Genomic DNA, 26336 nt, shown 5'->3' with positions numbered 1-26336 from the left:
CTTTTTTCCCCTTTTTTTCTTTTTTTCCCTTTTTTCTTTTTTCCCCCTTTTTTCTTTTTCCCCTCCTCCCCCCCTTTTTTCTTTTTCCCCCCTTCCCCCCCCTTTTTTCTCCTTTTTCCTTTTCCCCCCCTTTTTTCCTTTTCCTTTTTTCCCCTTTTTTCTGTTTTTCCCCTTTTTTCTGTTTTCCCCCTTTTTTTCTGTTTCTCCCCCTTTTTTCTGTTTTTCCCCCTTTTTTTCTGTTTTTCCCCCTTTTTTCTGTTTTTCCCCCTTTTTTCTGTTTTTCCCCCTTTTTTTCTGTTTTTCCCCCTTTTTTTCTGTTTTTCCCCCTTTTTTTTCTGTTTTTCCCCCTTTTTTTCTGTTTTTCCCCTTTTTTTTCTGTTTTTCCCCTTTTTTCTGTTTTTCCCCCTTTTTTTCTGTTTTTCCCCCCTTTTCTTATTTCCCTCCCCTTTTTTCTTTCTTATTCCCTTCCCCCTCGTTTCCCCCTCGTTTCCCCCTCGCTTCCCCCTCGCTTCCCCCTCGCTTCCCCCTCGCTTCCCCCTCGTTTCCCCCTCGTTTCCCCCTTCCTGTTTTCCCCTTTCTCCCTCTTTCTCCCTGTCCCCCATGTCCCCCCTCCCTCGCTCCTCTTTTCCCTTGATCCCGGCTGTTCCTGTCTCTCCCCAATCCGCAGGGATTTGGCTCCGGGGCCGCTCGCCCGGGGAAGAGCAGCGGGATTAAAGCGTAATCCGGGGGGGGGGGGGTTAAAGCTGCCCCTAATCCCCCCTCCAGCTGCTGCCCCCCCCCAATTAACAGCTGTTTAATTGCCGCAGGGTCCCGGAGCATCATGGGAGTCCGGCCAAGTGGGGGCTCCCCCCCGGCGGCGTCCAAGGGGCCCAGGCGTCCGGGAGCGCCGAGCGCCGCAGGTGGGTGCGGGGGGCTGGGGACACCCCAGGGACCCCCCCATGGGGCTGGGGACACCCCAGGGACCCCCCATCCTGTCCCACATCCTCCCCATGGGGCTGGGGACCCCCATGGGGCTGGGGACACCCCAGGGACCCCCCGTCCTGTCCCACATCCTCCCCATAGGGCTGGGGACACTCCAGGGACCCCCCCATGGGGCTGGGGACACCCCAGGGACCCCCCATCCTGTCCCACATCCTCCCCATAGGGCTGGGGACACCCCAGGGACCCCCCCATGGGGCTGGGGACACCCCAGGGACCCCCCGTCCTGTCCCACATCCTCCCCATGGGGCTGGGGACCCCCATGGGGCTGGGGACACCCCAGGGACCCCCGTCCTGTCCCACATCATCCCCATGGGGCTGGGGACACCCCAGGGACCCCCCCATGGGGCTGGGGACCCCTGGGGACCCCCCGTCCTGCCCCACATCCCCCCCATCTATAGGGCTGGGGACCCCCCAGGGACCCCCATTACCCCCCTAGGGGCCCCTCGTGTCCCCCAGAGACACCCGGGGACCCCCCAAAAAACCCCCCAGGACCCCCCCAGGGACCTCCCATAGCCCCCCAGGGACCCCCATTACCCCCCAAGGACCCCTCGTGACCCCCAGGGACCCCCATAGTCCCCCAGGGCCCCTCTAGGGTCCCCAGGGTCCCCCAGAGAGCCCCAGGGACCCCCCAGGACCCCCCAGAGCCCCCTGTAGCCCCCCATGTCCCCCCATGTCCCCCCGCTGACCCCCGTGCTCTTCCCGCAGCCGTGACCATGTCCCCGCTGCCACCGGCCCCGTTGCTGCTGCTGCTGCTGTCGCTGTCCCCGTCGGTGACACCGTGGCGGGCACCGTCCCCATCCCCATTAATGTCCCCGTGGCGCACACTGTCCCTGTCCCTGTCCCCGCTGCTCCTGCTGTCCCTGTCCCCTGCAGTGTCCCCATGGCAGACCCAGTCCATGTCCCCATCAATGTCCCCACTGCTGCTGCTGTCCCTGTCCCCCGCAGTGTCCCCATGGCGGGTGCCGGCCGTGTCCCTGTCCCCATCCCCACTGCTCCTGCTGTCCCTGTCCCCCGCAGTGTCCCCATGGCAGGCACCATCAATGTCCCTGTCCCCGTCCCCGCTGCTCCTGCTGTCCCTGTGCCCGGTGGCCTCCCCATGGCAGACCCAGTCCATGTCCCCATCAATGTCCCCACTGCTCCTGCTGTCCCTGTCCCCTGCAGTGTCCCCATGGCAGACCCCGTCCATGTCCCCCTCCGTGTCCCCACTGCTCCTGCTGTCCCTGTCCCCTGCAGTGTCCCCATGGCAGACCCCGTCCATGTCCCTGTCCCCCTCCATGTCCCCACTGCTCCTGCTGTCCCTGTGCCCCGTGGCCTCCCCATGGCAGACCCCATCCATGTCCCTGTCCCCCTCCATGTCCCCACTGCTCCTGCTGTCCCTGTGCCCTGCAGTGTCCCCATGGCAGCCCCTGTCCCCCTCCATGTCCCCGTGGCTGCTCGTGCTGTCCCTGTGCCCTGCAGTGTCCCCATGGCAGACCCCACCCATGTCCCTGTCCCCCTCCATGTCCCCATTGCTCCTGCTGTCCCTGTGCCCCGTGGCCTCCCCATGGCAGACCCCATCCACGTCCCTGTCCCCCTCCGTGTCCCCATTGCTCCTGCTGTCCCCGTCAGTGTCCCCGTGGCGCTCCCCGCCGCCGCGGCAGCCGCTGGCGGTGCGCGTGCCGGGCGAGCTGACGCTGGGCGGGCTGTTCCCGGTGCACGCGCGCGGCGCCGGCGGGGCGCCGTGCGGCGCGCTGCGCAAGGAGCAGGGCGTGCACCGCCTCGAGGCCATGCTGTACGCGCTGGACCGCGTCAACGGCGACCCGCGCCTGCTGCCCAACGTCACCCTGGGCGCCCGCATCCTGGACACGTGCTCCCGGGACACCTACGCGCTGGAGCAGGCGCTGTCCTTCGTGCAGGCGCTGCTGCGGCGCGACGGCGACGAGGACGCGGCGCGCTGCGAGGACGGGCGCCCGCCGCGCCGCCCGCCGCCCGAGCTGCTCGTGGGCGTCATCGGGGCCTCGGCCAGCTCCGTGTCCATCATGGTGGCCAACGTGCTGCGCCTCTTTGCGGTGAGTGTGGGGACGTGGGGGACATGGTGGGGACATTGGGGACATGGGGGACATGGGGCTCCGTGTCCATCATGGTGGCCAACGTGCTGTGGCTCTTCGCGGTGAGTGTGGGGACATGGTGGGGACATGGGGACATGGGGGACATAGATATGGGACACACATGGGGCTCCGTGTCCAACATGGTGGCCAACGTGCTGCGGCTCTTCATGGTGAGTGCGGGGACATGGGGGACATTGGGGACATTGGGGACATGGACATGGGACACACCTGGGTCTCCGTGTCCATCATGGTGGCCAACGTGCTGCGGCTCTTTGCGGTGAGTGTGGGGACATGGGGACACTGGGGACACATGGGGGACATTGGGGACATGGGGGACATGGACATCATGGTGGCCAACGTGCTGCGGCTCTTTGCGGTGAGCGTGGGGACATGGTGGGGACATGGACATGGGACACACATGGGGCTCCGTGTCCATCATGGTGGCCAACGTGCTGCGGCTCTTTGCGGTGAGCGTGGGGACATGGTGGGGACATGGGGGACATGGACATGGGACACACATGGGGCTCCGTGTCCATCATGGTGGCCAACGTGCTGCGGCTCTTCGCGGTGAGTGTGGGGACATGGTGGGGACATGGGGGACATGGACATGGGACACACATGGGGCTCCGTGTCCAACATGGTGGCCAACGTGCTGCGGCTCTTTGCGGTGAATGTGGGGACATGGGGACACTGGGGACATGGGGGACATGGATATGGGACACACCTGGGGCTCCGTGTCCATCATGGTGGCCAACGTGCTGCGGCTCTTCGCGGTGAGTGTGGGGACGTGGGGGACATTGGGGACATTGGGGACATGGACATGGGACACACATGGGGCTCCGTGTCCATCATGGTGGCCAACGTGCTGCGGCTCTTCGCAGTGAGTGTGGGGACATGGGGACATGGTGGGGACATTGGGGACATGGGGGACATGGGGCTCCGTGTCCATCATGGTGGCCAACGTGCTGCGGCTCTTTGCAGTGAGTGCGGGGACATGGGGGACATGGTGGGGACATTGGGGACATGGGGGACATGGGGCTCCGTGTCCATCATGGTGGCCAACGTGCTGCGGCTCTTCGCGGTGAGTGTGGGGACGTGGGGGACATTGGGGACATTGGGGACATGGACATGGGACACACCTGGGGCTCCGTATCCATCATGGTGGCCAACGTGCTGCGGCTCTCTGCGGTGAGTGCGGGGACATGGGGACACTGGGGACACATGGGGGACATTGGGGACATGGGGGACATGGACATCATGGTGGCCAACGTGCTGCGGCTCTTTGCGGTGAGTGCGGGGACATGGGGGTCATTGGGGACATTGGGGACATGGACATGGGACACACCTGGGGCTCCGTGTCCATCATGGTGGCCAATGTTCTGCGCCTCTTTGCGGTGAGTGCGGGGACATGGGGGACATGGTGGGGACATTGGGGACATGGGGCTCCGTGTCCATCATGGTGGCCAACGTGCTGCGGCTCTTCGCGGTGAGTGCGGGGACATGGGGGACATGGTGGGGACATGGGGGACATGGGGATCCGTGTCCATCATGGTGGCCAACGTGCTGCGGCTCTTCGCGGTGAGCAGGGACATTGGGGACACGGGGACATTGGGGACATGGGGCTACGTGTCCATCATGGGCGTCATTGGGGCCTCGGCCAGCTCCGTGTCCATCATGGTGGCCAATGTGCTGCGGCTCTTCGCGGTGAGCAGGGACACAGGGACATGGCGGACACATGGGGGACATGGGGACACATGGACGTGGGGCTTGTGTCCATCATGGGCATCATCAGGGCTTCAGCCAGCTCCGTGTCCATCATGGTGGCCAACGTGCTGCGGCTCTTTGCGGTGAGCGGGGACATGGGGGACACTGGGGACATGGACATGGGACACACATGGAGCTCCGTGTCCATCATGGTGGCCAACGTGCTGCGGCTCTTTGCGGTGAGTGCGGGGACATGGGGGACATGGTGGGGACATTGGGGACATGGGGGACATGGGGCTCCGTGTCCATCATGGTGGCCAACGTGCTGCGGCTCTTCGCGGTGAGCAGGGACATGGGGGACACTGGGGACATTGGGGACATGGGGCTCCGTGTCCACCATGGTGGCCAACGTGCTGCGGCTCTTCGCGGTGAGTGTGGGGACATGGGGACACTGGGGACACATGGGGGACATTGGGGACATGGGGGACATGGACATCATGGTGGCCACGTGCTGCGGCTCTTTGCGGTGAGCGTGGGGACATGGTGGGGACATGGGGGACATGGACATGGGACACACATGGGGCTCCGTGTCCATCATGGTGGCCAACGTGTTGCGGCTCTTTGCAGTGAGTGTAGGGATATTGGGGACATTGGGGACACATGGTGGACATAGGGGACACATGAACATGGGACATACATGGAGCTCCGTGTCCATCATGGTGGCCAACGTGCTGCGGCTCTTTGCAGTGAGTGTGGGGGGACGTGGGGACACAGGGGACACATGGACATGTAGAACATGGGGACATGGGGACACAGGGACATGGGACACACATGGAGCCCCGTGTCCATCATTGGCGTCATCAGGGCCTTGGGCAGCTTCGTGTCCATCATGGTGTCCAACGTGCTGCGGCTCTTCGCAGTGAGTGTGGGGACGTGGGGACATTGGGGACATGGACATGGGACACACCTGGGGCTCCGTGTCCATCATGGTGGCCAACGTGCTGCGGCTCTTTGCGGTGAGCGGGGACATGGGGGACACTGGGGACATGGGGGACATGGACATGGGACACACATGGAGCTCCGTGTCCATCATGGTGGCCAACGTGCTGCGGCTCTTCGTGGTGAGTGCGGGGACATGGGGGACATGGTGGGGACATGGGGGACATGGGGCTCCGTGTCCATCATGGTGGCCAACATGCTGCGGCTCTTCGCGGTGAGCAGGGACATTGGGGACACGGGGACATTGGGGACATGGGGCTACGTGTCCATCATGGGCGTCATTGGGGCCTCGGCCAGCTCCGTGTCCATCATGGTGGCCAATGTGCTGCGGCTCTTCGCGGTGAGCAGGGACACAGGGACATGGGGGACACATGGGGGACATGGGGACACATGGACGTGGGGCTTGTGTCCATCATGGGCATCATCAGGGCCTCAGCCAGCTCCGTGTCCATCATGGTGGCCAACGTGCTGCGGCTCTTTGCGGTGAGCGGGGACATGGGGGACACTGGGGACATGGGGGACATGGACATGGGACACACATGGAGCTCCGTGTCCATCATGGTGGCCAATGTTCTGCGCCTCTTTGCGGTGAGTGCGGGGACATGGGGACATGGGGGACATGGACATGGGACACACATGGGGCTCCGTGTCCATCATGGTGGCCAACGTGCTGCGGCTCTTTGCGGTGAGTGTAGGGATATTGGGGACATTGGGGACACATGGTGGACATAGGGGACACATGAACATGGGACATACATGGAGCTCCGTGTCCATCATGGTGGCCAACGTGCTGCGGCTCTTTGCAGTGAGTGTGGGGGGACGTGGGGACACAGGGGACACATGGACATGTAGAACATGGGGACATGGGGACACAGGGACATGGGACACACATGGAGCCCCGTGTCCATCATGGGCGTCATCAGGGCCTTGGGCAGCTTCGTGTCCATCATGGTGGCCAACGTGCTGCGGCTCTTTGTGGTGAGTGGGGACATGGGGACATGGGGGACACACGGGGGACATGGGACACACATGGGGCTCCGTGTCCATCATGGTGGCCAACGTGTTGCGCCTCTTCACAGTGAGTGTGGGGACATCGGGGGACATGGGGGACACATGGGAGATACGGGGGGCATGTGAGGGCACAGGGGGACACGGGACAGCAGGGGACACAGGGGGACACGCGTGGGACGTGTTGGGGTGGGCGGGAGGGCCACAGGGGTCCGTGTCGCTCCGTGTCATTCCCGCGTCACTCCCGTGTCATTCCCGCGTCACTCCCATCTCATTCCCATGTCACTCCATGTCATTCCCATGTTGCTCCATGTCACTCCCGTGTCATTCCCGTGTCACTCCATGTCATGCCCATGTTGCTCCGTGTCACTCCCATGTCATTCCCGTGTCATTCCCGTGTCACTCCATGTCATTCCCATGTTGCTCCATGTCACTCCCGTGTCATTCCCGTGTCACTCCCATGTCATTCCCGTGTCACTCCATGTCATGCCCATGTCGCTCCGTGTCACTCCCGTGTCATTCCCGTGTCACTCCATGTCATTCCCATGTTGCTCCATGTCGCTCCGTGTCACTCCCATGTCATTCCCGTCTCATTCCCATGTCACTCCATGTCACTCCCATGTTGCTCCGTGTCGCTCCGTGTCACTCCCATGTCATTCCCGTCTCATTCCCATGTCACTCCATGTCACTCCCATGTTGCTCCGTGTCGCTCCGTGTCACTCCCATGTCATTCCCGTCTCATTCCCATGTCACTCCATGTCACTCCCATGTTGCTCCGTGTCGCTCCGTGTCATTCCCGTGTCATTCCCGTCTCATTCCCATGTCACTCCGTGTCATTCCCGTGTCACTCCAGTGTCGCTCCGTGTCACTCCCATGTCATTCCCGTCTCATTCCCATGTCACTCCATGTCACTCCCATGTTGCTCCGTGTCGCTCCGTGTCACTCCCATGTCACTCCATGTCACTCCATGTCACTCCATGTCACTCCCATGTCGCTCCGTGTCGCTCCGTGTCGCTCCGTGTCGCTCCGTGTCATTCCCGTGTCATTCCTGTGTCATTCCCGTGTCATTCCCGTGTCATTCCCATGTCACTCCATGTCACTCCCATGTTGCTCCGTGTCGCTCCGTGTCACTCCCATGTCATTCCCGTCTCATTCCCATGTCACTCCATGTCACTCCATGTCACTCCCATGTTGCTCCGTGTCGCTCCGTGTCATTCCCGTGTCATTCCCGTGTCATTCCCGTGTCACTCCCATGTCGCTCCGTGTCACTCCCATGTAATTCCCGTCTCATTCCCATGTCACTCCATGTCACTCCCATGTCACTCCAGTGTCGCTCCGTGTCATTCCCGTGTCATTCCCGTCTCATTCCCATGTCACTCCATGTCATTCCCATGTTGCTCCGTGTCGCTCCGTGTCATTCCCGTGTCATTCCCGTCTCATTCCCATGTCACTCCATGTCATTCCCATGTTGCTCCGTGTCGCTCCGTGTCATTCCCGTGTCATTCCCGTCTCATTCCCATGTCACTCCCATGTTGCTCCGTGTCGCTCCATGTCATTCCTGTGTCATTCCCATGTCCCTCCATGACGCCTGGGCCCCTCCGGGAGCTTCCAGAACCTTCCCCCGCCCCCTCCCCCTCCCACAATGCCCCGGGGCGGTGCCAAACGGCCGGGGGGGGGGGGGGGGGCGGGTCAGGGAGTGGCGCCAAACAGGGCGGGGGACACCCAGGCCCCGCCCCCACAGGCTCCACCCCCTGGCCAGGCCCCGCCTCCCTGGGCTCCCAGCCCCGCCTCCCTGAACTCCAGGCTCCTCCTCCCCGCTCTCCTGGGCCCCATCCTGCCCCTCCCGCATCCCCCCTGCCCCACATCGCCCATTCCTGGGGCACATCCTGATCCCCATTCCCGGTATTCCCACTGCAGATCCCGCAGATCAGCTACGCATCCACGGCCCCGGAGCTCCGTGACCGCGGGGGGCCCATCCTGACCCACATCCCCTATTCCCAATGTGGGGCCCATCCTGACCCCCATTCCCAGGGCAGATCCTGACCCCCATTCCCGATATTCCCGGTATTCCGGGGCAGATCCCGCAGATCAGCTACGCGTCCATGGCCCCCGAGCTCAGCGACCGCGGGGGGCCCATCCTGACCCCCATCCCCATCCTGAGCCCATTCCCCCATTCCCGGGGTCGATCCTGACCCCGATCCCAGTATTCCTGGCATTCCCGCTATTCCTGGCATTCCCATGCAGATCCCGCAGATCAGCTACGCGTCCACGGCCCCCGAGCTCAGCAACCGCGGGGGACCCATCCTGACCCACATCCTGGTGGGGCAGATCCCGATCCTGAGCCCATCTCCCCGCATTCCCATCCCCATTCCCGGCATTCCCGGCGTTCCCGTTCAGATCCCGCAGATCAGCTACGCGTCCACGGCCCCCGAGCTCAGCGACCGCGGGGGGCCCATCCTGACCCATATCCCCCCATTCCCAATGTGGGGCAGATCCTGATCCTGAGCCCATTTCCCCCCATTCCCGGTATTCCCGGTATTCCCGGGACATTCCCATTCAGATCCCGCAGATCAGCTACGCGTCCACGGCCTCCGAGCTCAGCGACCGCGGGCGCTACGAGTTCTTCTCGCGCGTGGTGCAGATCCTGATCCCGAGCCCATCTCCCCCCATTTCCATCCCCATTCCCGGTATTCCCGGCATTCCCGGTATTCCCGAGACATTCCCGTTCAGATCCCACAGATCAGCTACGCCTCCACGGCCCCGGAGCTCAGCGACCGCGGGCGCTACGAGTTCTTCTCGCGCGTGGTGCAGATCCCCATCCTGATCCCCATTCCCATCCCCATTCCCGGGATAATTCCCGGCATTCCCGGCATTCCCGTTCAGATCCCGCAGATCAGCTACGCGTCCACGGCCCCCGAGCTCAGCGACCGCGGGCGCTACGAGTTCTTCTCGCGTGTGGTGCAGATCCCCATCCTGATCCCCATTCCCATCCCCATTCCTGGCATTCCTGGCATTCCCGATATTCCTAACGCAGATCCCGCAGATCAGCTACGCGTCCACGGCCCCGGAGCTCAGCGACCGCGGGCGCTACGAGTTCTTCTCGTGCATGGCGCAGATCCTGATTCCGAGCCCATCTCCCCCCATTCCCGGTATTCCCGGCATTCCCGGCATTCCCGTTCAGATCCCGCAGATCAGCTACGCGTCCACGGCCCCCGAGCTCAGCGACCGCGGGGGTCCCATCCTGACCCACATCCTGGTGGGGCAGATCCCGATCCTGAGCCCATCTCCCCGCATTCCCATCCCCATTCCCGGTATTCCCGCGACATTCCCATGCAGATCCCGCAGATCAGCTACGCGTCCACGGCCCCCGAGCTCAGCGACCGCGGGGGGCCCATCGTGACCCATATCCCCCCATTCCCAATGTGGGGCAGATCCTGATCCTGAGCCCATTTCCCCCCATTCCCGGTATTCCCGGTATTCCCGAGACATTCCCGTTCAGATCCCGCAGATCAGCTACGCGTCCACGGCCCCCGAGCTCAGCGACCGCGGGCGCTACGAGTTCTTCTCGCGCGTGGTGCCCCCCGACTCGCAGCAGGCCCAGGCCATGGTGGCCCTGGTGCGGGCCCTGGGCTGGAGCTACGTGGCCACCGTGGCCTCCGAGGGCAACTACGGCGAGAGCGGCGTGGACGCCTTCCTGCAGAGCTCCCGGGAAGCGGGTACGGAATGGGAATGGGATCGGGAATACCATGGGAATGGGAATGGGATCGGGAATACCGATGGGAATGGGGTGGGAGAGAGCGGCGTGGACGCCTTCCTGCAGAGCTCCCGGGAAGCGGGTACGGAATGGGAATGGGATCGGGAATACTGATGGGAATGGGGTGGGAGAGAGCGGCGTGGACGCCTTCCTGCAGAGCTCCCGGGAAGCGGGTACGGAATGGGAATGGGATCGGGAATACCATGGGAATGGGAATGGGAATGGGATCAGGAATACCGATGGGAATGGGGTGGGAGAGAGCGGCGTGGACGCCTTCCTGCAGAGCTCCCGGGAAGCGGGTACGGAATGGGAATGGGATCGGGAATACCATGGGAATGGGAATGGGATCAGGAATACCGATGGGAATGGGGTGGGAGAGAGCGGCGTGGACGCCTTCCTGCAGAGCTCCTGGGAAGCGGGTACGGAATGGGAATGGGATCAGGAATACCGATGGGAATGGGGTGGGAATGGGAGAGAGCGGCGTGGACGCCTTCCTGCAGAGCTCCCGGGAAGCGGGTGCGGAATGGGAATGGGATCGGGAATACCATGGGAATGGGAATGGGAATGGGATCAGGAATACCGATGGGAATGGGGTGGGAGAGAGCGGCGTGGACGCCTTCCTGCAGAGCTCCTGGGAAGCGGGTACATCCATTGGGAATACCGATGGGAATGGGATCAGGAATACCGATGGGAATGGGGATGGGAATACCGATGGGAATGGGAATGGGATCAGGAATACCGACGGGAATGGGGATGGGGCAGAGAGCGGCGTGGACGCCTTCCTGCAGAGCTCCCGGGAAGCGGGTACGGAATGGGAATGGGATCGGGAATACCATGGGAATGGGAATGGGAATGGGATCAGGAATACCGACGGGAATGGGGTGGGAGAGAGCGGCGTGGACGCCTTCCTGCAGAGCTCCCGGGAAGCGGGTACATCCATAGGGAATGGGAATGGTATTGGGAATACTGATGGGAATGTGAACGGGATGGGAATGGGGCAGAGAGTGGCGTGGATGCCTTCCTGCAGAGCTCCCGGGAAGCGGGTACGGAATGGGAATGGGGATGGGAATGGGGATGGGAATGGCAGAGAGCGGCGTGGACGCCTTCCTGCAGAGCTGCCGGGAAGCGGGTATATCCATAGGGAATGGGAATGAAAATGGGGATGGGAGAGAGCGGCGTGGACGCCTTCCTGCAGAGCTCCTGGGAAGTGGGTACAGGAATGGGATTGGGAATGGGAATGGGAATGGGATCGGGAATGGAGTGGGAATGGGGGACAGAGAGCAGCGTCGCCGCCTTCCAGCAGAGCTGCCGGGAAGCTGGTGCGTCCGTGGGGATGGGAATGGGAACAGGATGGGAATGTGAACGGGATGGGAATGGGATGGGAATAAGAAGGAATGGGATAGATCTGGGATACACTGGGGTTGGGCTGGGGTATATCTGGGATGCACCGGGATGCCCTGGCTGAATATTGGGGCAACGCCGACGGGTCGGAATGGGTCCGATCTGGTCCGATCCGTTCCGATCCGCTCCGATCCGGCGCGAACGCAGGCGGGATCTGCATCGCGCAGTCCATCAAGCTGCCGCGGGAGTCGCGGGAGGCCGAGTACACGAAGGCCATCGAGCGCCTCATGGAGACGTCGGCCGCGCGCGCCGTGGTGCTGTTCGCCAACGAGGACGACGTCCGGTACCCTAGAGAACCCTATAGACCCCTATGGAGCCCTGTGGACCCCTATAGACTCCTTAGACCCCTACAGAGTCTATAGATGCCCCAAAAACCCCCCAAGAGCCGTGGTGCTGTTTGCCAACAAGGACGACGTCCAGTAACCTATAGAACCCTATGGGACCCTATGGACCCCTACAGACACCTACAGAACCCTAAGGGACCCTATAGAGCCCTATAGACCTCTATAGACCTCTATAGACCCCCATGGACCCCCCGAGAGCCGTGGTGCTGTTCGCCAACGAGGACGACGCCCGGTACCCTATAGAACCCTATGGGACCCTATAGAGCCCTTTAGACCTCTATAGACCTCTATAGACCCCCATGGACCCCCCAAGAGCCATGGTGCTGTTCGCCAACGAGGATGACGTCCGGTACCCTATGGAGCTCTATAGGACCCTAGAGAGCCCTAGAGACACCTATAGACCCTATGGGACCCTATAGACCCCTATGGACCCCTGTAGGATCCTATAGAGTCTATAGGTCCCCATAGACCCCCCGAGAGCCATGATGCTGTTCGCCAACGAGGACGACGTCCGGTACCCTATGGAGCCCTATGGGACCCTATAGATCCCTATAGGACCCTATAGAGTCTATAGACGCCCCCGAGAGCCATGGTGCTGTTCGCCAACGAGGACGACGTCCGGTACCCTGTGGAGCTCTATAGGACCCCATAGAGCCGTATAGACACCTATAGAACCCTACGGCACCCTATAGACCCCTATGGACCCCTGTAGGATCCTATAGAGTCTGTAGGCCCCCATAGACCGCCCCCCGAGAGCCATGGTGCTGTTCGCCAATGAGGATGACGTCTGGTACCCTATGGAGCCCTATGGGACCCTATAGATCCCTATAGGACCCTATAGAGTCTATAGACGCCCCCGAGAGCCATGGTGCTGTTCACCAACGAGGACAACGTCCGGTACCCTAGGGAGTCCCATAAACCCTTTTGGACCCTGTGGAGGCCTGTGGGACCCTATAGGACCCTATAGAGTCTACAGACCCCCATAGACCCCCCCGAGAGCCGTGGTGCTGCTCGCCAACGAGGACGACGTCCGGTACCCCTATAGGACCCCTATGGACCCCTATAGAGCCCTATAGGACCCTATAGACCTCTATAGACCCCACGAGAGCTGTGGTGCTGGTCGCCAATGAGGACGATGTCCGGTACCATATGGACCCTATAGGACCCCTATAGACCCCTATGGACTCCTATAGACCGCTATAGAACTCTATAGACCTCTATAGACCCCCTGAGAGCCGTGGTGCTGTTCGCCAACGAGGACGATGTCCGGTACCCTATGGAGCCCTATAGACCCCTATAGGACCTTATAGAGTCTATAGACGCCCATAGACTCCCCCCGCCCCAAGAGCCATGGTGCTCTTCGCCAACGAGGACGATGTCCGGTACCCTATGGAGCCCTATGGGACCCTATGGACCCCTATGGAACTCTATAGACCTCTATAGACCCCCTGAGAGCCATGGTGCTCTTCGCCAACGAGGACGATGTCCGGTACCCTATGGAGCCCTATGGGACCCTATAGACCCCTATAGAACTCTATAGACCTCTATAGACCCCCTGAGAGCCGTGGTGCTGTTCGCCAACGAGGACGACGTCTGGTACCCTATAGAACCCTATGGGACCCTATAGAACTCTATAGAACTCTATAGACCCCCCCGAGAGCTGTGGTGGTGTTTGCTAACGAGGACAACGTCCCGCACCCTATGGAGCCCTGTGGGACCCTACAGACCTCTACAGGACCCTATAGACCCCTATAGACCTCTATAGTTCCCCTGAGAGCCGTGGTGCTGTTCGCCAACAAGGACGACGTCCGGTACCCTATGGAGCCCTATGGGACCCTATAGAGCCCTATAGGACTCTATAGAACTCTATAGACCTCCATAGACCCCTCCGAGAGCTGTGGTGCTGTTTTCTAATGAGGATGACGTCCGGTACCATATGGACCCCTATAGACCCCTATAGGACCCTATAGACCTCTATAGACCCCCACGAGAGCTGTGGTGCTGGTCGCCAATGAGGACGATGTCCGGTACCCCTATAGGACCCCTATGGACCCCTATAGAGCCCTATAGGACCCTATAGACCTCTATAGACCCCACAAGAGCTGTGGTGCTGGTCGCCAATGAGGACGATGTCTGGTACCATATGGACCCTATAGGACCCCTGTAGACCCCTATGGACTCCTATAGACCGCTATAGAACTCTATAGACCTCTATAGACCCCCCGAGAGCCGTGGTGCTGTTCGCCAACGAGGACGATGTCCGGTACCCTATGGAGCCCTATAGACCCCTATAGGACCTTATAGAGCCTATAGACGCCCATAGACTCCCCCCGCCCCAAGAGCCATGGTGCTCTTCGCCAGCGAGGACGATGTCCGGTACCCTATGGAGCCCTATGGGACCCTATAGACCCCTATAGAACTCTATAGACCTCTCTAGACCCCGCGAGAGCCGTGGTGCTGTTCGCCAACGAGGACGACGTCTGGTACCCTATAGAACCCTATGGGACCCTATAGAACTCTACAGAACTCTATAGACCCCTCCGAGAGCTGTGGTGGTTTTTGCCAGCGAGGACAACGTCCCGCACCCTATGGAGCCCTATGGGACCCTATGGACCCCTATAGAACTCTATAGACCTCCATAGACCCCTCCGAGAGCTGTGCTGCTGTTTTCTAATGAGGATGACGTCCGGTACCATATGGACCCCTACAGACCCCTATAGGACCCTATAGACCTCTATAGACCCCCACGAGAGCTGTGGTGCTGGTCGCCAATGAGGACGATGTCCGGTACCATATGGACCCTATAGGACCCCTATAGACCCTTATGGACTCCTATAGACCGCTATAGAACTCTATAGACCTCTATAGACCCCCTGAGAGCCGTGGTGCTGTTCGCCAACGAGGACGATGTCCGGTACCCTATAGAACCCTAGGGGACCCTATAGAACTCTATAGACCCCCCCCGAGAGCTGTGGTGGTGTTTGCTAACGAGGACAACGTCCCGCACCCTATGGAGCCCTGTGGGACCCTACAGACCTCTATAGGACCCTATAGACCCCTATAGACCTCTATAGTTCCCCTGAGAGCCGTGGTGCTGTTCGCCAACGAGGACGACGTCCGGTACCCTATGGAGCCCTATGGGACCCTATGGAGCCCTATGGGACCCTATAGAACCCTATAGGACTCTATAGAACTCTATAGACCTCCATAGACCCCCCCGAGAGCTGTGGTGCTGTTTTCTAATGAGGATGACGTCCGGTACCATATGGACCCCTATAGGACCCTATAGACCTCTATAGACCCCCCGAGAGCCATGGTGCTGTTCGCTAACGAGGATGACATCCGGTATCCTATAGAACCCTGTGGGACCCTATAGAGCTCTATAGACCTCTATAGACCCCCATAGACCCTCCTGAGAGCTGTGGTGCTGTTCACTAACGAGGACAATGTCTGGTACCCTATGGAGCCCTATAGACCCCTATGGGACCCCTATAGACCCCTATAGGACCCTATAGAACTCTGTAGACCCCGTGAGAGCCGTGGTGCTGTTCACCAATGAGGACGATGTCCGGTATCCTATAGAACCCTATGGGACCCTATAGACCTCTATAGACCCCTATAGCACCCAATAGATTCCCTATAGGCCCCTATAGACCCACCCCCCAAGAGCCGTGGGGCTCTTCTTAGTCTATCCCAGTTTGTCCTGGTCCATCCCAGTCCATCCCAGTCCTTCCTGGTCCACCCTGGTCCCTCCCGGTCTATCCCGGTCCCTGTTCCTGCTCCCCATTCCCGCTCCATCCCACTCCCTATTCCTGCTCCCGTTCCCGCTCCCCATTCCCACTCGGGTTCCCGTTCCCATTCCCACTCCCCATTCCCACTCCAATTCCCATTCCCGTTCCCATTCCCATTCCCGCACCCCTTCCTATTCCCGCTCCCATTCCCATTCCTGCTCCCATCCCCATTCCCGCTCCCATTCCCATTCCCACTCCCCATTCCCACTCCAATTCCCATTCCCATTCCCGCTCCCATCCCCATTCCTGCTCCCATTCCCATTCCTGCACCCCTTCCCATTCCCGTTCCCGTTCCCATTCCCATTCCCACACCCCTTCCTATTCCCATTCCCGCTCCCATTCCCATTCCTGCTCCCATTCCCATTCCTGCACCCCTTCCCATTCCCATTCCCGTTCCCGCTCCCGCAGGGGGATCCTGGCGGCCGCCGTCCGGGCCAACCTCTCCGGCCACTTCTCCTGGGTCGGCTCCGACTCGTGGGGGGCCAAAGTGGCGCCGGTCCAAGGGCTGGAGGCGGCGGCGCAGGGGGCGATCACGATCCTGCCCAAGAGGGCGTCGGTGCCGGGTGAGCGACCCATAGCGACCCATAGCGAAACCCATAGCAGGATCCATAGTGACCCATAGCGCGACCCATAGCGGGACCCATAGTGGGACCCATAGCGACCCATAGCGGGACCCATAGTGGGACCCATAGCGGGACCCATAACCTGCGGCACAGGGGGCCATCACGATCCTGCCCAAGAGGGCGTCCGTGCCGGGTGAGCGACCCATAGCGACCCATAGCGCGACCCATAGCGCGACCCATAGCGACCCATAGCGTGACCCATAGCGACCCACAGCGTGACCCATAGCGCGACCCATAGCGGGACCCACAGCGGGACCCATAGCGGGACCCATAGTGGGACCCATAGTGACCCACAACCCACGGCGCAGGGGGCCATCACGATCCTGCCCAAGAGGGCGTCGGTGCCGGGTGAGCGACCCATAGCGGGACCCATAGCGGGACCCATAGCGACCCACAGCGTGACCCATAGCGGGACCCATAGCACAACCGATAGCGACCCATAGCGTGATCCATAGCGCGTCCCATAGCAGGACCGATACCGTGACCCATAGCGACCCACAACCCGTGGTGCAGGGGGCAATCATGATCCTGCCCAAGAGGGCATCGGTGCCGGGTGAGTGACCCATAGCGCAACCCATAGCGGGACCCATAGCGCGACCCATAGCGCGACCCATAGCGGGACCCATAGCAGGACCCATAGCGTGACCCATGGCGCCCCCCAGGCTTCGACGAGTACTTCACGTCGCGCTCCCTGGAGAACAACCGCCGCAACCTCTGGTTCCACGAGTTCTGGGAGGAGGATTTCCAGTGCCGGCTGCCCCACGGCGAGCCCCACGGCGCCGCCCCCGACGGGGCGCCGCTGCGCAAGTGCACGGGTAGGAGGTGCCAGGGGTGTCACCGGTGTCACCTCGGTGTCACCCTGTGCCCCATAGAGTGCCCCACGGCTCCCCCTGCCCCATAGCGACGCCCCCCATGGGGCGCCCCTGGGTGGCTGCACGGGTAGGGGCTGCCCCCTGGGTCCCCCCGTGTCACCCCCCCCGCCCCGCTAATGCAGGGCTGCAGCCGATTGGCCGCTGCCCCACCTTGGCCCCGCCCCCCTCGGTGACGTGGCACCACGTGCTCCGCAGGGCGCGAGCGGATTGGGCGCGACTCACGCTCCTGCCCCGCCCCCTCCCCTTTATGACGCTCAGCCCACGTGACCAGGCTCCGCCCCTCCTTTATGACATGGGACCCTCCCCGCCCCTCCCCTTTATGACACACAGCCCCACGTGACCAGGCTCCGCCCCCCTTTATGACATGGGACCCCGCGTGACCAGGCTCCCCCCGCCCCTCCCCTTTATGACCCTCATCCCCACGTGACCAGGCTCCGCCCCCCCTTTATGACATGAGACCCCACGTGACCAGGCTCCCCCCGCCCCTCCCCTTTATGACACGCAGCCCCACGTGACCAGGCTCCGCCCACCCCTTTATGACATGAGACCCCCCACGTGACCAGGCTCCATCCCCGCCCCCCCCACGCGCCACTCACGTGCTCCCCCCCCGCCAACACGGGGGCCGCAGCCGATTGGCCGCCGCCCCCCTTGGCCCCGCCCCCTCGGTGACGCGGCCCCCACGTGCCCCGCAGGGCGCGAGCGGATTGGGCGCGACTCGCGCTACGAGCAGGAGGGGAAGGTGCAGTTCGTGATCGACGCCGTGTTCGCCATGGCGCGGGGGCTGCACGCGCTGCTGCGCGACGAGTGCGGCGGCGCCCGGCTCTGCGCCCGCGCCCGCCCGCCCGACGGCCGCCGCCTGCTGCGCCACATCCGGGGCGTGGCCTTCAACGGTGAGCGGGGGGCGGGGCCTTCAACGGTGAGCGGGGGGCGGGGCCGCGCGGGGGCGGGGCCTTCAACGGTGCGGGGGGGGCGGGGCCGCGTGGGGGGCGGGGCCTTCAACGGCAAGCGGGGGTGGGGCCTTCAGCAGGGCACGGGGGGCGGGGCCTTCAACGGTGAGCGGGGGCGGGGCCGCGGGGGGGCGGGGCCTTCAACGGTGAGCGGGGGGCGGGGCCTTCAACGGTGCGTGGGGGGGCGGGGCTGCGTGGGGCGGGGCCTTCAACGGTGAGCGGGGGGCGTGGCCTTCAACGGTGAGCGGGGGGCGGGGCCGCGCGGGGGGGCGGGGCCTTCAACGGTGCGTGGGGGGGGCGGGGCCGCGTGGGGGGCGGGGCCTTCAACGGTGAGCGGGGGGCGGGGCCGCGCAGGGGGCGTGGCCTTCAGAGAGGCGCGGGGGGGCGGGGCCTTCAACGGTGAGCGGGGGGGTGGGGCTGCGAGGGGGGGCGGGGCCTTCAACGGTGCGTGGGGGGGCGGGGCCACGTGGGGCAGCGGGGCCTTCAACGGTGAGCGGGGGGGCGGGGCCACGTGGGGGCGGGGCCTTCAACGGTGAGCCGTGGGCGGGGCCTTCAACGGTGCGTGGGGGCGGGGCCGCGCGGGGGGCGTGGCCTTCAGAGAGGCGCGGGGGGGCGGGGCCTTCAACGGTGAGCACGGGGTGTGGCCTTCAATGGTGCGTGGGGGGCGGGGCCGCGCAGGGGGCGTGGCCTTCAGAGGAGCGCAGAGGGGTGGGGCCTTCAATGGTGCGTGGGGGGGCGGAGCCTTCAATGCCGAGCAGGGGGCGTGGCCTTCAACGGTGCGTGGGGGGGCGAGGCCGCGTGGGGGGCGGGGCCTTCAACGGTGAGCGGGGGGCGGGGCCACGTGGGGGCGGGGCCTTCAACGGTGCGTGGGGGGGCGGGGCCACGTGGGGGCGTGGCCTTCAACGGTGAGCGGGGGGCGGGGCCGCGTGGGGGGCGGGGCCACGTGGGGGGGCGGGGCCTTCAACGGTGAGCGGGGGGCGTGGCCTTCAACAGTGAGCAGGGGCGGGGCCTTCAACGGTGAGCGGGGGGGCGTGGCCTTCAACAGGGCGCACGGGAGGAGGGGCCGTGGGGGGGCGGGGCCGCGTGGGGGGTGGGGAGGGAAGAACCGGTTCAGGGGGGGGGGAGGGGGGATGAACCGGGAGCACCGGGATGGGGGATGGGATGGAGCGGGGAGGGACAGAACCGGGGAGGGGGGTGGACCGGGCGGTTCCGGTCCATATGGGCGGTTCGGTCCCATCCGGCTCCGCACGGGCAGTTCGGGTCCATCCGGGCGGTTCCGGTCCATATGGTGGGTTCGGTCCCGTCCGGCTCCATCTGGGCAGTTCTGGTCCATTGTGGGTGGTTCCGCCTGGTTCCGTCTGGCTCCGCATGGGCAGTTCGGGTCCATCCAGGTGGTTCGGTTCCAGTCCAGATGGGCGGTTCGGTTCCGTCCAGCTCCACACAGGCAGTTCATTTCCATCCGACTGGTTCCAGTCCATATGGGTGGTTCGGTTCCGTCTGGCTCGACCCGGACAGTTCCGGTCCATGTGGGCGGTTCCGCCCGGTTCCGTCTGGCTCCGTGCAGGCGGTTCGGGTCCATCCGGGTGGTTCCGGTCCATGTGGGTGGTGTGGTTCCGTCCATCTCCGCCCAGGTGGTTCGGGTCCATCCGGGCAGTTCTGGTCCATCCGGGTGGTTCTGGTCCATCCAGGCGGTTCTGGTCCATCCAGGCGGTTCTGGTCCATGTGGCCGGGTCAGTCCCGTTCAGCTCCGCGCAGCTGGTTCGGGTCTATCTGGCCGGTTCTGGTCCATCCACCCGGTTCCATCTGGCTCCGCACAGGCGGTTCGGGTCCATCCGGGCGGTTCTGGTCCATATGGGTGGTTCGGTTCCGTCCGGCTCCATGGGGATGGTTCGGGTCCACCCGTCTCCGTGCAGCCGGTTCGGGTCCATCCAGGTGGTTCTGGTCCATGTGGGCAGTTTGGGTCCATCCAGGCAGTTCCATCCGGCTCCACGTGGATGGTTTGGGTCCATGTGGGCGGTTCCGGTCCGTGTCGGTGGTTCGGTTCCGTCCAGCTCCATCTGGGCAGTTCGGGTCCATTCAGGCGGTTCCGCCTGGTTCCGTCCGGCTCCTCGCGGGTGGTTCCGGTCCACGTGGCCGGTTCGGTTCCGTCCAGCTCCGTGTGGGCAGTTTGGGCCCATCCGGCTGCATGTGGCCAGTTCTGGTCCATGTGCCTGGTTCGGGTCCATGCGGGTCCATCCGCGTGGTTCTGATCCATGCAGCTGATTCTGGTCCATGCGGCTGGTTCTGGTCCATGTGCCTGGTTCGGGTCCACGTAGGTCCATCCGCATGGTTCTGGTCCAAGCAGTCGGTTCTGATCCATGCGGTCAGTTCCAGTCCATCTGCGTAGTTCTGATCCATGCGGTCGGTTCTGATCCATGCGGTCGGTTCCGGTCCATTCAGGCAGCACCAGGACCCCCGTGAGCTTCAACGCGCAGGGCGACGCTCCGGGTCGTTACGACGTCTTCCCGGGTGGCTGGGGTGGCTCCATCCGCGCGGGTCGGCTCCATCCTCGTGGTTCCGGTCCATTCTCACAGTTCTGATCCATGCAGCCGGTTCTGATCTGTGCGGTCGGTTCTGATCCATATGGTCGGTTCTGGTCCATTCAGGCAGCGCCGGGACCCCTGTGAGCTTCAACGCGCAGGGCGACGCTCCGGGTCGTTACGACGTCTTCCCGGGCTGGCTCCATGCAGCTCCATTCTCACAGTTCTGATCCATGCAGTCGGTTCTGATCCATTCTCTTGGTTCTGATCCATTCTCTTGGTTCTGGTCCATATAGGCAGCGCTGGGACCCCCGTGAGTTTCAACGCGCAGGGCGACGCTCCGGGTCGTTACGACGTCTTCCCGGGCGGCTCCATCCGCGCGGTTCTGCTCCATGCGGGTCCATTCTCACAGTTCTGCTCCATGTGGTTGGTTCCAGTCCATTCTCACGGTTCTGATCCATTCTCTTGGTTCCGGTCCATCCAGGCAGCGCCGGGACCCCCATGAGCTTCAACGCGCAGGGCGACGCTCTGGGCCACTACGACGTCTTCCCGGGTGGCCGGGGCGGCTCCATCCGCGCGGTTCCGGTCCATTCTCATGGTTCTGGTCCATGTGGCTGGTTCTGATCCATGCGGTTGGTTCTGATCCGTGTTGCCGGTTCCGGTCCATACAGGCAGTGCCAGGACCCCAGTGAGCTTCAACGCGCAGGGCGACGCTCTGGGTCGTTACGACGTCTTCCCGGGCGGCTCCAAGCAGCTCCATTCTCACAGTTCTGATCCATGCGGTCGGTTCTGATCCATACAGCCGGTTCTGATCCATTCTCTTGGTTCTGGTCTGTACAGGCAGTGCTGGGAACCCGTGAGTTTCAACGCGCAGGGCGACGCTCCGGGTCGTTACGACGTCTTCCCGGGCGGCTCCATCCGCGCGGTTCTGATCCATGCGGTTGGTTCTGATCCGTGTTGCCGGTTCCGGTCCATACAGGCAGTGCCAGGACCCCAGTGAGCTTCAACGCGCAGGGCGACGCTCTGGGTCGTTACGACGTCTTCCCGGGCGGCTCCAAGCAGCTCCATTCTCACAGTTCTGATCCATGCGGTCGGTTCTGATCCATACAGCCGGTTCTGATCCATTCTCTTGGTTCTGGTCTGTACAGGCAGTGCTGGGAACCCGTGAGCTTCAACGCGCAGGGCGACGCTCCGGGTCGTTACGACGTCTTCCCGGGCGGCTCCATCCGCGCGGTTCTGATCCATGCGGCTCCATTCTCACAGTTCTGCTCCATGCGGTCGGTTCCAGTCCATTCTCACGGTTCTGATCCATTCTCTTGGTTCCGGTCCATCCAGGCAGCGCTGGGACCCCTGTGAGTTTCAACGCGCAGGGCGACGCTCCGGGCCGTTACGACGTCCTCCCGGGCGCCCGGGGCGGCTCCATGCAGCTCCATTCTCATGGTTCTGATCCATGCGGTCGGTTCTGATCCATTCTCTTGGTTCTGATCCATTCTCTTGGTTCTGGTCCATATAGGCAGTGCCGGGACCCCCGTGAGCTTCAACGCGCAGGGCGACGCTCCGGGTCGTTACGACGTCTTCCCGGGCGGCTCCGTCCGCGCGGTTCTACTCTATGCGGCTCCATTCTCACAGTTCTGCTCCATGCAGTCGGTTCTGGTCCATTCTCACGGTTCTGATCCATGTGTCCAGTTCCGATCCGTACAGGCAGCGCCGGGACCCCCGTGAGCTTCAACACGCAGGGCGACGCTCTGGGCCACTACGACGTCTTCCCGGGTGGCCGGGGCGGCTCCATCCGCGCGGTTCCGGTCCATTCTCATGGTTCTGGTCCATGTGGCTGGTTCTGATCCGTGTTGCCGGTTCCGGTCCATACAGGCAGTGCCAGGACCCCCGTGAGTTTCAACGCGCAGGGCGACGCTCCGGGCCGTTACGACGTCTTCCCGGGCGGCTCCATCCGCGCGGTTCTGCTCCATGAGGGTCAATTCTCACAGTTCTGATCCATGCGGGTCCATATGGTCGGTTCTGATCCATGTGTCCGGTTCCGATCCGTACAGGCAGCGCCGGGACCCCCGTGAGCTTCAACGCGCAGGGCGACGCTCCCGGTCGTTACGACGTCTTCCAGTTCCAGGGCGCCAACGCGAGCGACGGCGGCGCCTACCGGCCCGTGGGCCAGTGGGTGCAGGGGCTGCAGCTGCAGGTGCGCCCGGAATCCTGGGAATTCCTGGAATTCTGGGGCCTTCCCGGAATCCTGGGGCCTTCCCGGAGTCCTGGGGCCCTCCCGGACACCGGGGCCCCTTCCCGGAATTCTGGGTCCTTCCCGGAATCTCGGATCCTTCCTGGAATCCTGGCTCCTTCCCATAATCCTGGCTCCTTCCCGGAATCCTGGCTCCTTCCCGGAATCCTGGCTCCTTCCCGGATGCCGGGGCCCCTTTCCAGAATCCTGGGTCCTTCCCGGAATCTTGGGTCTTTCCCAGACACTGCGACTCCTTCCTGGAATCTTGACCCCTTCCCGGAATCCGGGGTCCTTTCCTGGACACCAGGGCCCGTCCCCGGACTCCTGGGCCCTTTCCCTAGATATTGGGGCCACATTGTTACATCCCAGTCCCCTTTCCCGGTCTCCTGGGCCCCTTCCCAGTCTCCTGGGCCCCTTCTTGGCTCCCGGGTCCCCATTCCATGATCCCAGTGCCCCGTTCCTGGACTCCCGTCCCCATTCCCGCTCTCCCATCCCCATCCCCAGCTCCCATCCTCATTACGTGATCCCAGCATCTTGTTCCCGGACTCCTGGGCCCTTCTTGGACTCCTGGGCCCCTTCTTGGCTTCCAGGTCCCCATTATCAGATCCCAGCGCCCCGTTCCCAAATTCCAGAGCCCCTCCTGGATCCCAGTGCCCCATTCCCAGACTCCCGTCCCATTCCCAACTGCCAGGTCCTCATTACACGATCCCAGTGATCCGTTCCTGGACTCCTGGGCCCCTTCTTGGCTCCCAGGTCCCCATTTCTTGATCCCAGTGCCCCATTCCCGCTCTCCCATCCCCATTCCCGCTCTCCCATCCCCATTCCCGGATTCCCGGCCCCATTCCCACGTCTTCCCCCCGCAGCGGCCGCTCCTGCGCTGGGGCCCGTCCCCGGACTCCTGGGCCCCTTCTTGGCTCCCAGGTCCCCATTCCATGATCCCAGCGCCCCGTTCCTGGACTCCCGTCCCCATTCCCGCTCTCCCATCCCCATCCCCAGCTCCCATCCCCATTACGTGATCCCAGCATCTTGTTCCCGGACTCCTGGGCCCCTTCTTGACTCCCGGGTCCCCATTTCTTGATCCCAGCACCCCGTTCCTGCTCTCCCATCCCCATTCCCAGATTCCCGGCCCCATTCCGACGTCTCCCCCCGCAGCGGCCGCTCCTGCGCTGGGGCCCGTCCCCGGACTCCTGGGCCCCTTCTTGGCTCCCGGGTCCCCATTATGTGATCCCAGTGCCCCGTTCCTGGACTCCCGTCCCCATTCCCGCTCTCCCATCCCCATCCCCAGCTCCCATCCCCATTACGTGATCCCAGCATCTTGTTCCCGGACTCCTGGGCCCCTTCTTGGCTTCCAGGTCCCCATTATCAGATCCCAGCGCCCCGTTCCCAAATTCCAGAGCCCCTCCTGGATCCCAGTGCCCCATTCCCAGACTCCCGTCCCATTCCCAACTGCCAGGTCCTCATTACACGATCCCAGTGATCCGTTCCCAGACTCCTGGGCCCTTCTTGGCTCCCGGGTCCCCATTTCTTGATCCCAGCGCCCCGTTCCTGGACTTGTGGGCCCATTCCTGCTCTCCCGTCCCCATCCCAGCTCCCATCCCCATTGCGCAATCCCAGCATCTCGTTCCCAGACTCCTGGGCCCCTTCTTGGCTCCCGGGTCCCCATTTCTTGATCCCAGTGCCCCATTCCCGCTCTCCCGTCCCCATTCCCGCTCTCCCATCCCCATTCCCGGATTCCCGGCCCCATTCCGCCGTCTCCCCCCGCAGCGGCCGCTCCTGCGCTGGGGCCCGTCCCCGGACTCCTGGGCCCCTTCTTGGCTCCCGGGTCCCCATTCCATGATCCCAGCGCCCCGTTCCTGGACTCCCGTCCCCATTCCCGCTCTCCCATCCCCATCCCCAGCTCCCATCCCCATTACGTGATCCCAGCATCTTGTTCCCGGACTCCTGGGCCCTTCTTGGACTCCTGGGCCCCTTTTTGGCTTCCAGGTCCCCATTACCAGATCCCAGCGCCCCGTTCCCAAATTCCAGAGCCCCTCCTGGATCCCAGTGCCCCATTCCCAGACTCCCGTCCCATTCCCAACTGCCAGGTCCTCATTACACGATCCCAGTGATCCGTTCCCGGACTCCTGGGCCCTTCTTGGACTCCTGGGCCCTTCTTGGCTCCCGGGTCCCCATTTCTTGATCCCAGCGCCCCGTTCCTGGACTTGTGGGCCCATTCCTGCTCTCCCGTCCCCATCCCAGCTCCCATCCCCATTGCGCAATCCCAGCATCTCGTTCCCAGACTCCTGGGCCCCTTCTTGGCTCCCAGGTCCCCATTTCTTGATCCCTGTGCCCCATTCCCGCTCTCCCGTCCCCATTCCCGCTCTCCCATCCCCATTCCCGCTACTTGGAGCCCCGCTGATCCTGCCGTCCCCCCGCAGCGGCCGCTCCTGCGCTGGGGCCCGTCCCCGGTGCCGCCGCCGTCGCTCTGCAGCGCCCCGTGCGGCCCCGGCGAGCGCAAGAAGCCGCTGGAGGGGCTGCCCTGCTGCTGGCACTGCGAGGCCTGCGGCGGCCGCAGCGTCCGCGCCGACCCCTTCACGTGCCGCCCCTGCGGCCCCCGCAGCCGCCCGGCGCCCGACCGCGCGCGCTGCGTCCCCACGCCGCTGCTGCGCCTGTCCTGGCGCTCCCCGCTGGTGCTGGCGCCGGTCGCGGTCGCCGTGGCCGGGCTGGCGGCGACGCTCTTCGTGCTGGTGACGTTCGCGCGGCACCACGAGACGCCCGTGGTGAAGGCGGCCGGGCGGGAGCTGAGCTACGCGCTGCTGGCCGGGCTGGCGCTGGTCTACGGGGCCACGTTCGCCATGGTGGCGCGGCCGGGCCGCGCGGTGTGCGCGCTGCGGCGCCTGGCGCTGGGGCTGGGCATGAGCGTCACGTACGCGGCGCTGCTCACCAAGACCAACCGCATCTACCGCATCTTCGAGCAGGGTGAGAATGTTGGGAATGTGGGAATGGGAATGTGGGGATGGGAACGGGAATGTGATCTAGGGTCATGGGGATGGGGATGTGGGGATGGGAATGTGGGGATGGGAATGGGGATGAGTGTGAC

At 63.4% G+C, this 26336-nt stretch overlaps 1 protein-coding gene across 1 annotated transcript in view; it reads left to right on the top strand.

The window, feature by feature from the left end:
* Positions 1-2732: 2732 nt before the first annotated feature.
* LOC148593497 (metabotropic glutamate receptor 6-like) overlaps positions 2733-26336 on the top strand; it is a 31148-nt gene continuing 7544 nt past the window's right edge. The window contains exons 1-8 of the mRNA XM_088530796.1: positions 2733-3029; positions 10279-10495; positions 12082-12217; positions 16478-16632; positions 17355-17507; positions 18257-18454; positions 23079-23221; positions 25675-26215. Coding sequence (XP_088386922.1) covers positions 2748-3029; positions 10279-10495; positions 12082-12217; positions 16478-16632; positions 17355-17507; positions 18257-18454; positions 23079-23221; positions 25675-26215 — 1825 coding nt within the window. The 5' untranslated portion in view covers positions 2733-2747. The remainder of the gene's footprint in view (positions 3030-10278; positions 10496-12081; positions 12218-16477; positions 16633-17354; positions 17508-18256; positions 18455-23078; positions 23222-25674; positions 26216-26336) is intronic.

This window comes from Tinamus guttatus, unplaced genomic scaffold (genome assembly GCF_059628265.1).
Source record: "Tinamus guttatus ecotype Peru unplaced genomic scaffold, ASM5962826v1 Tinamus_guttatus_pri_ptg000387l, whole genome shotgun sequence".
Taxonomy (NCBI): domain Eukaryota; kingdom Metazoa; phylum Chordata; class Aves; order Tinamiformes; family Tinamidae; genus Tinamus; species Tinamus guttatus.
The sequence above is the reverse complement of the archived record's forward strand: the minus strand, read 5'-3'. Positions and strand labels throughout refer to the sequence as shown.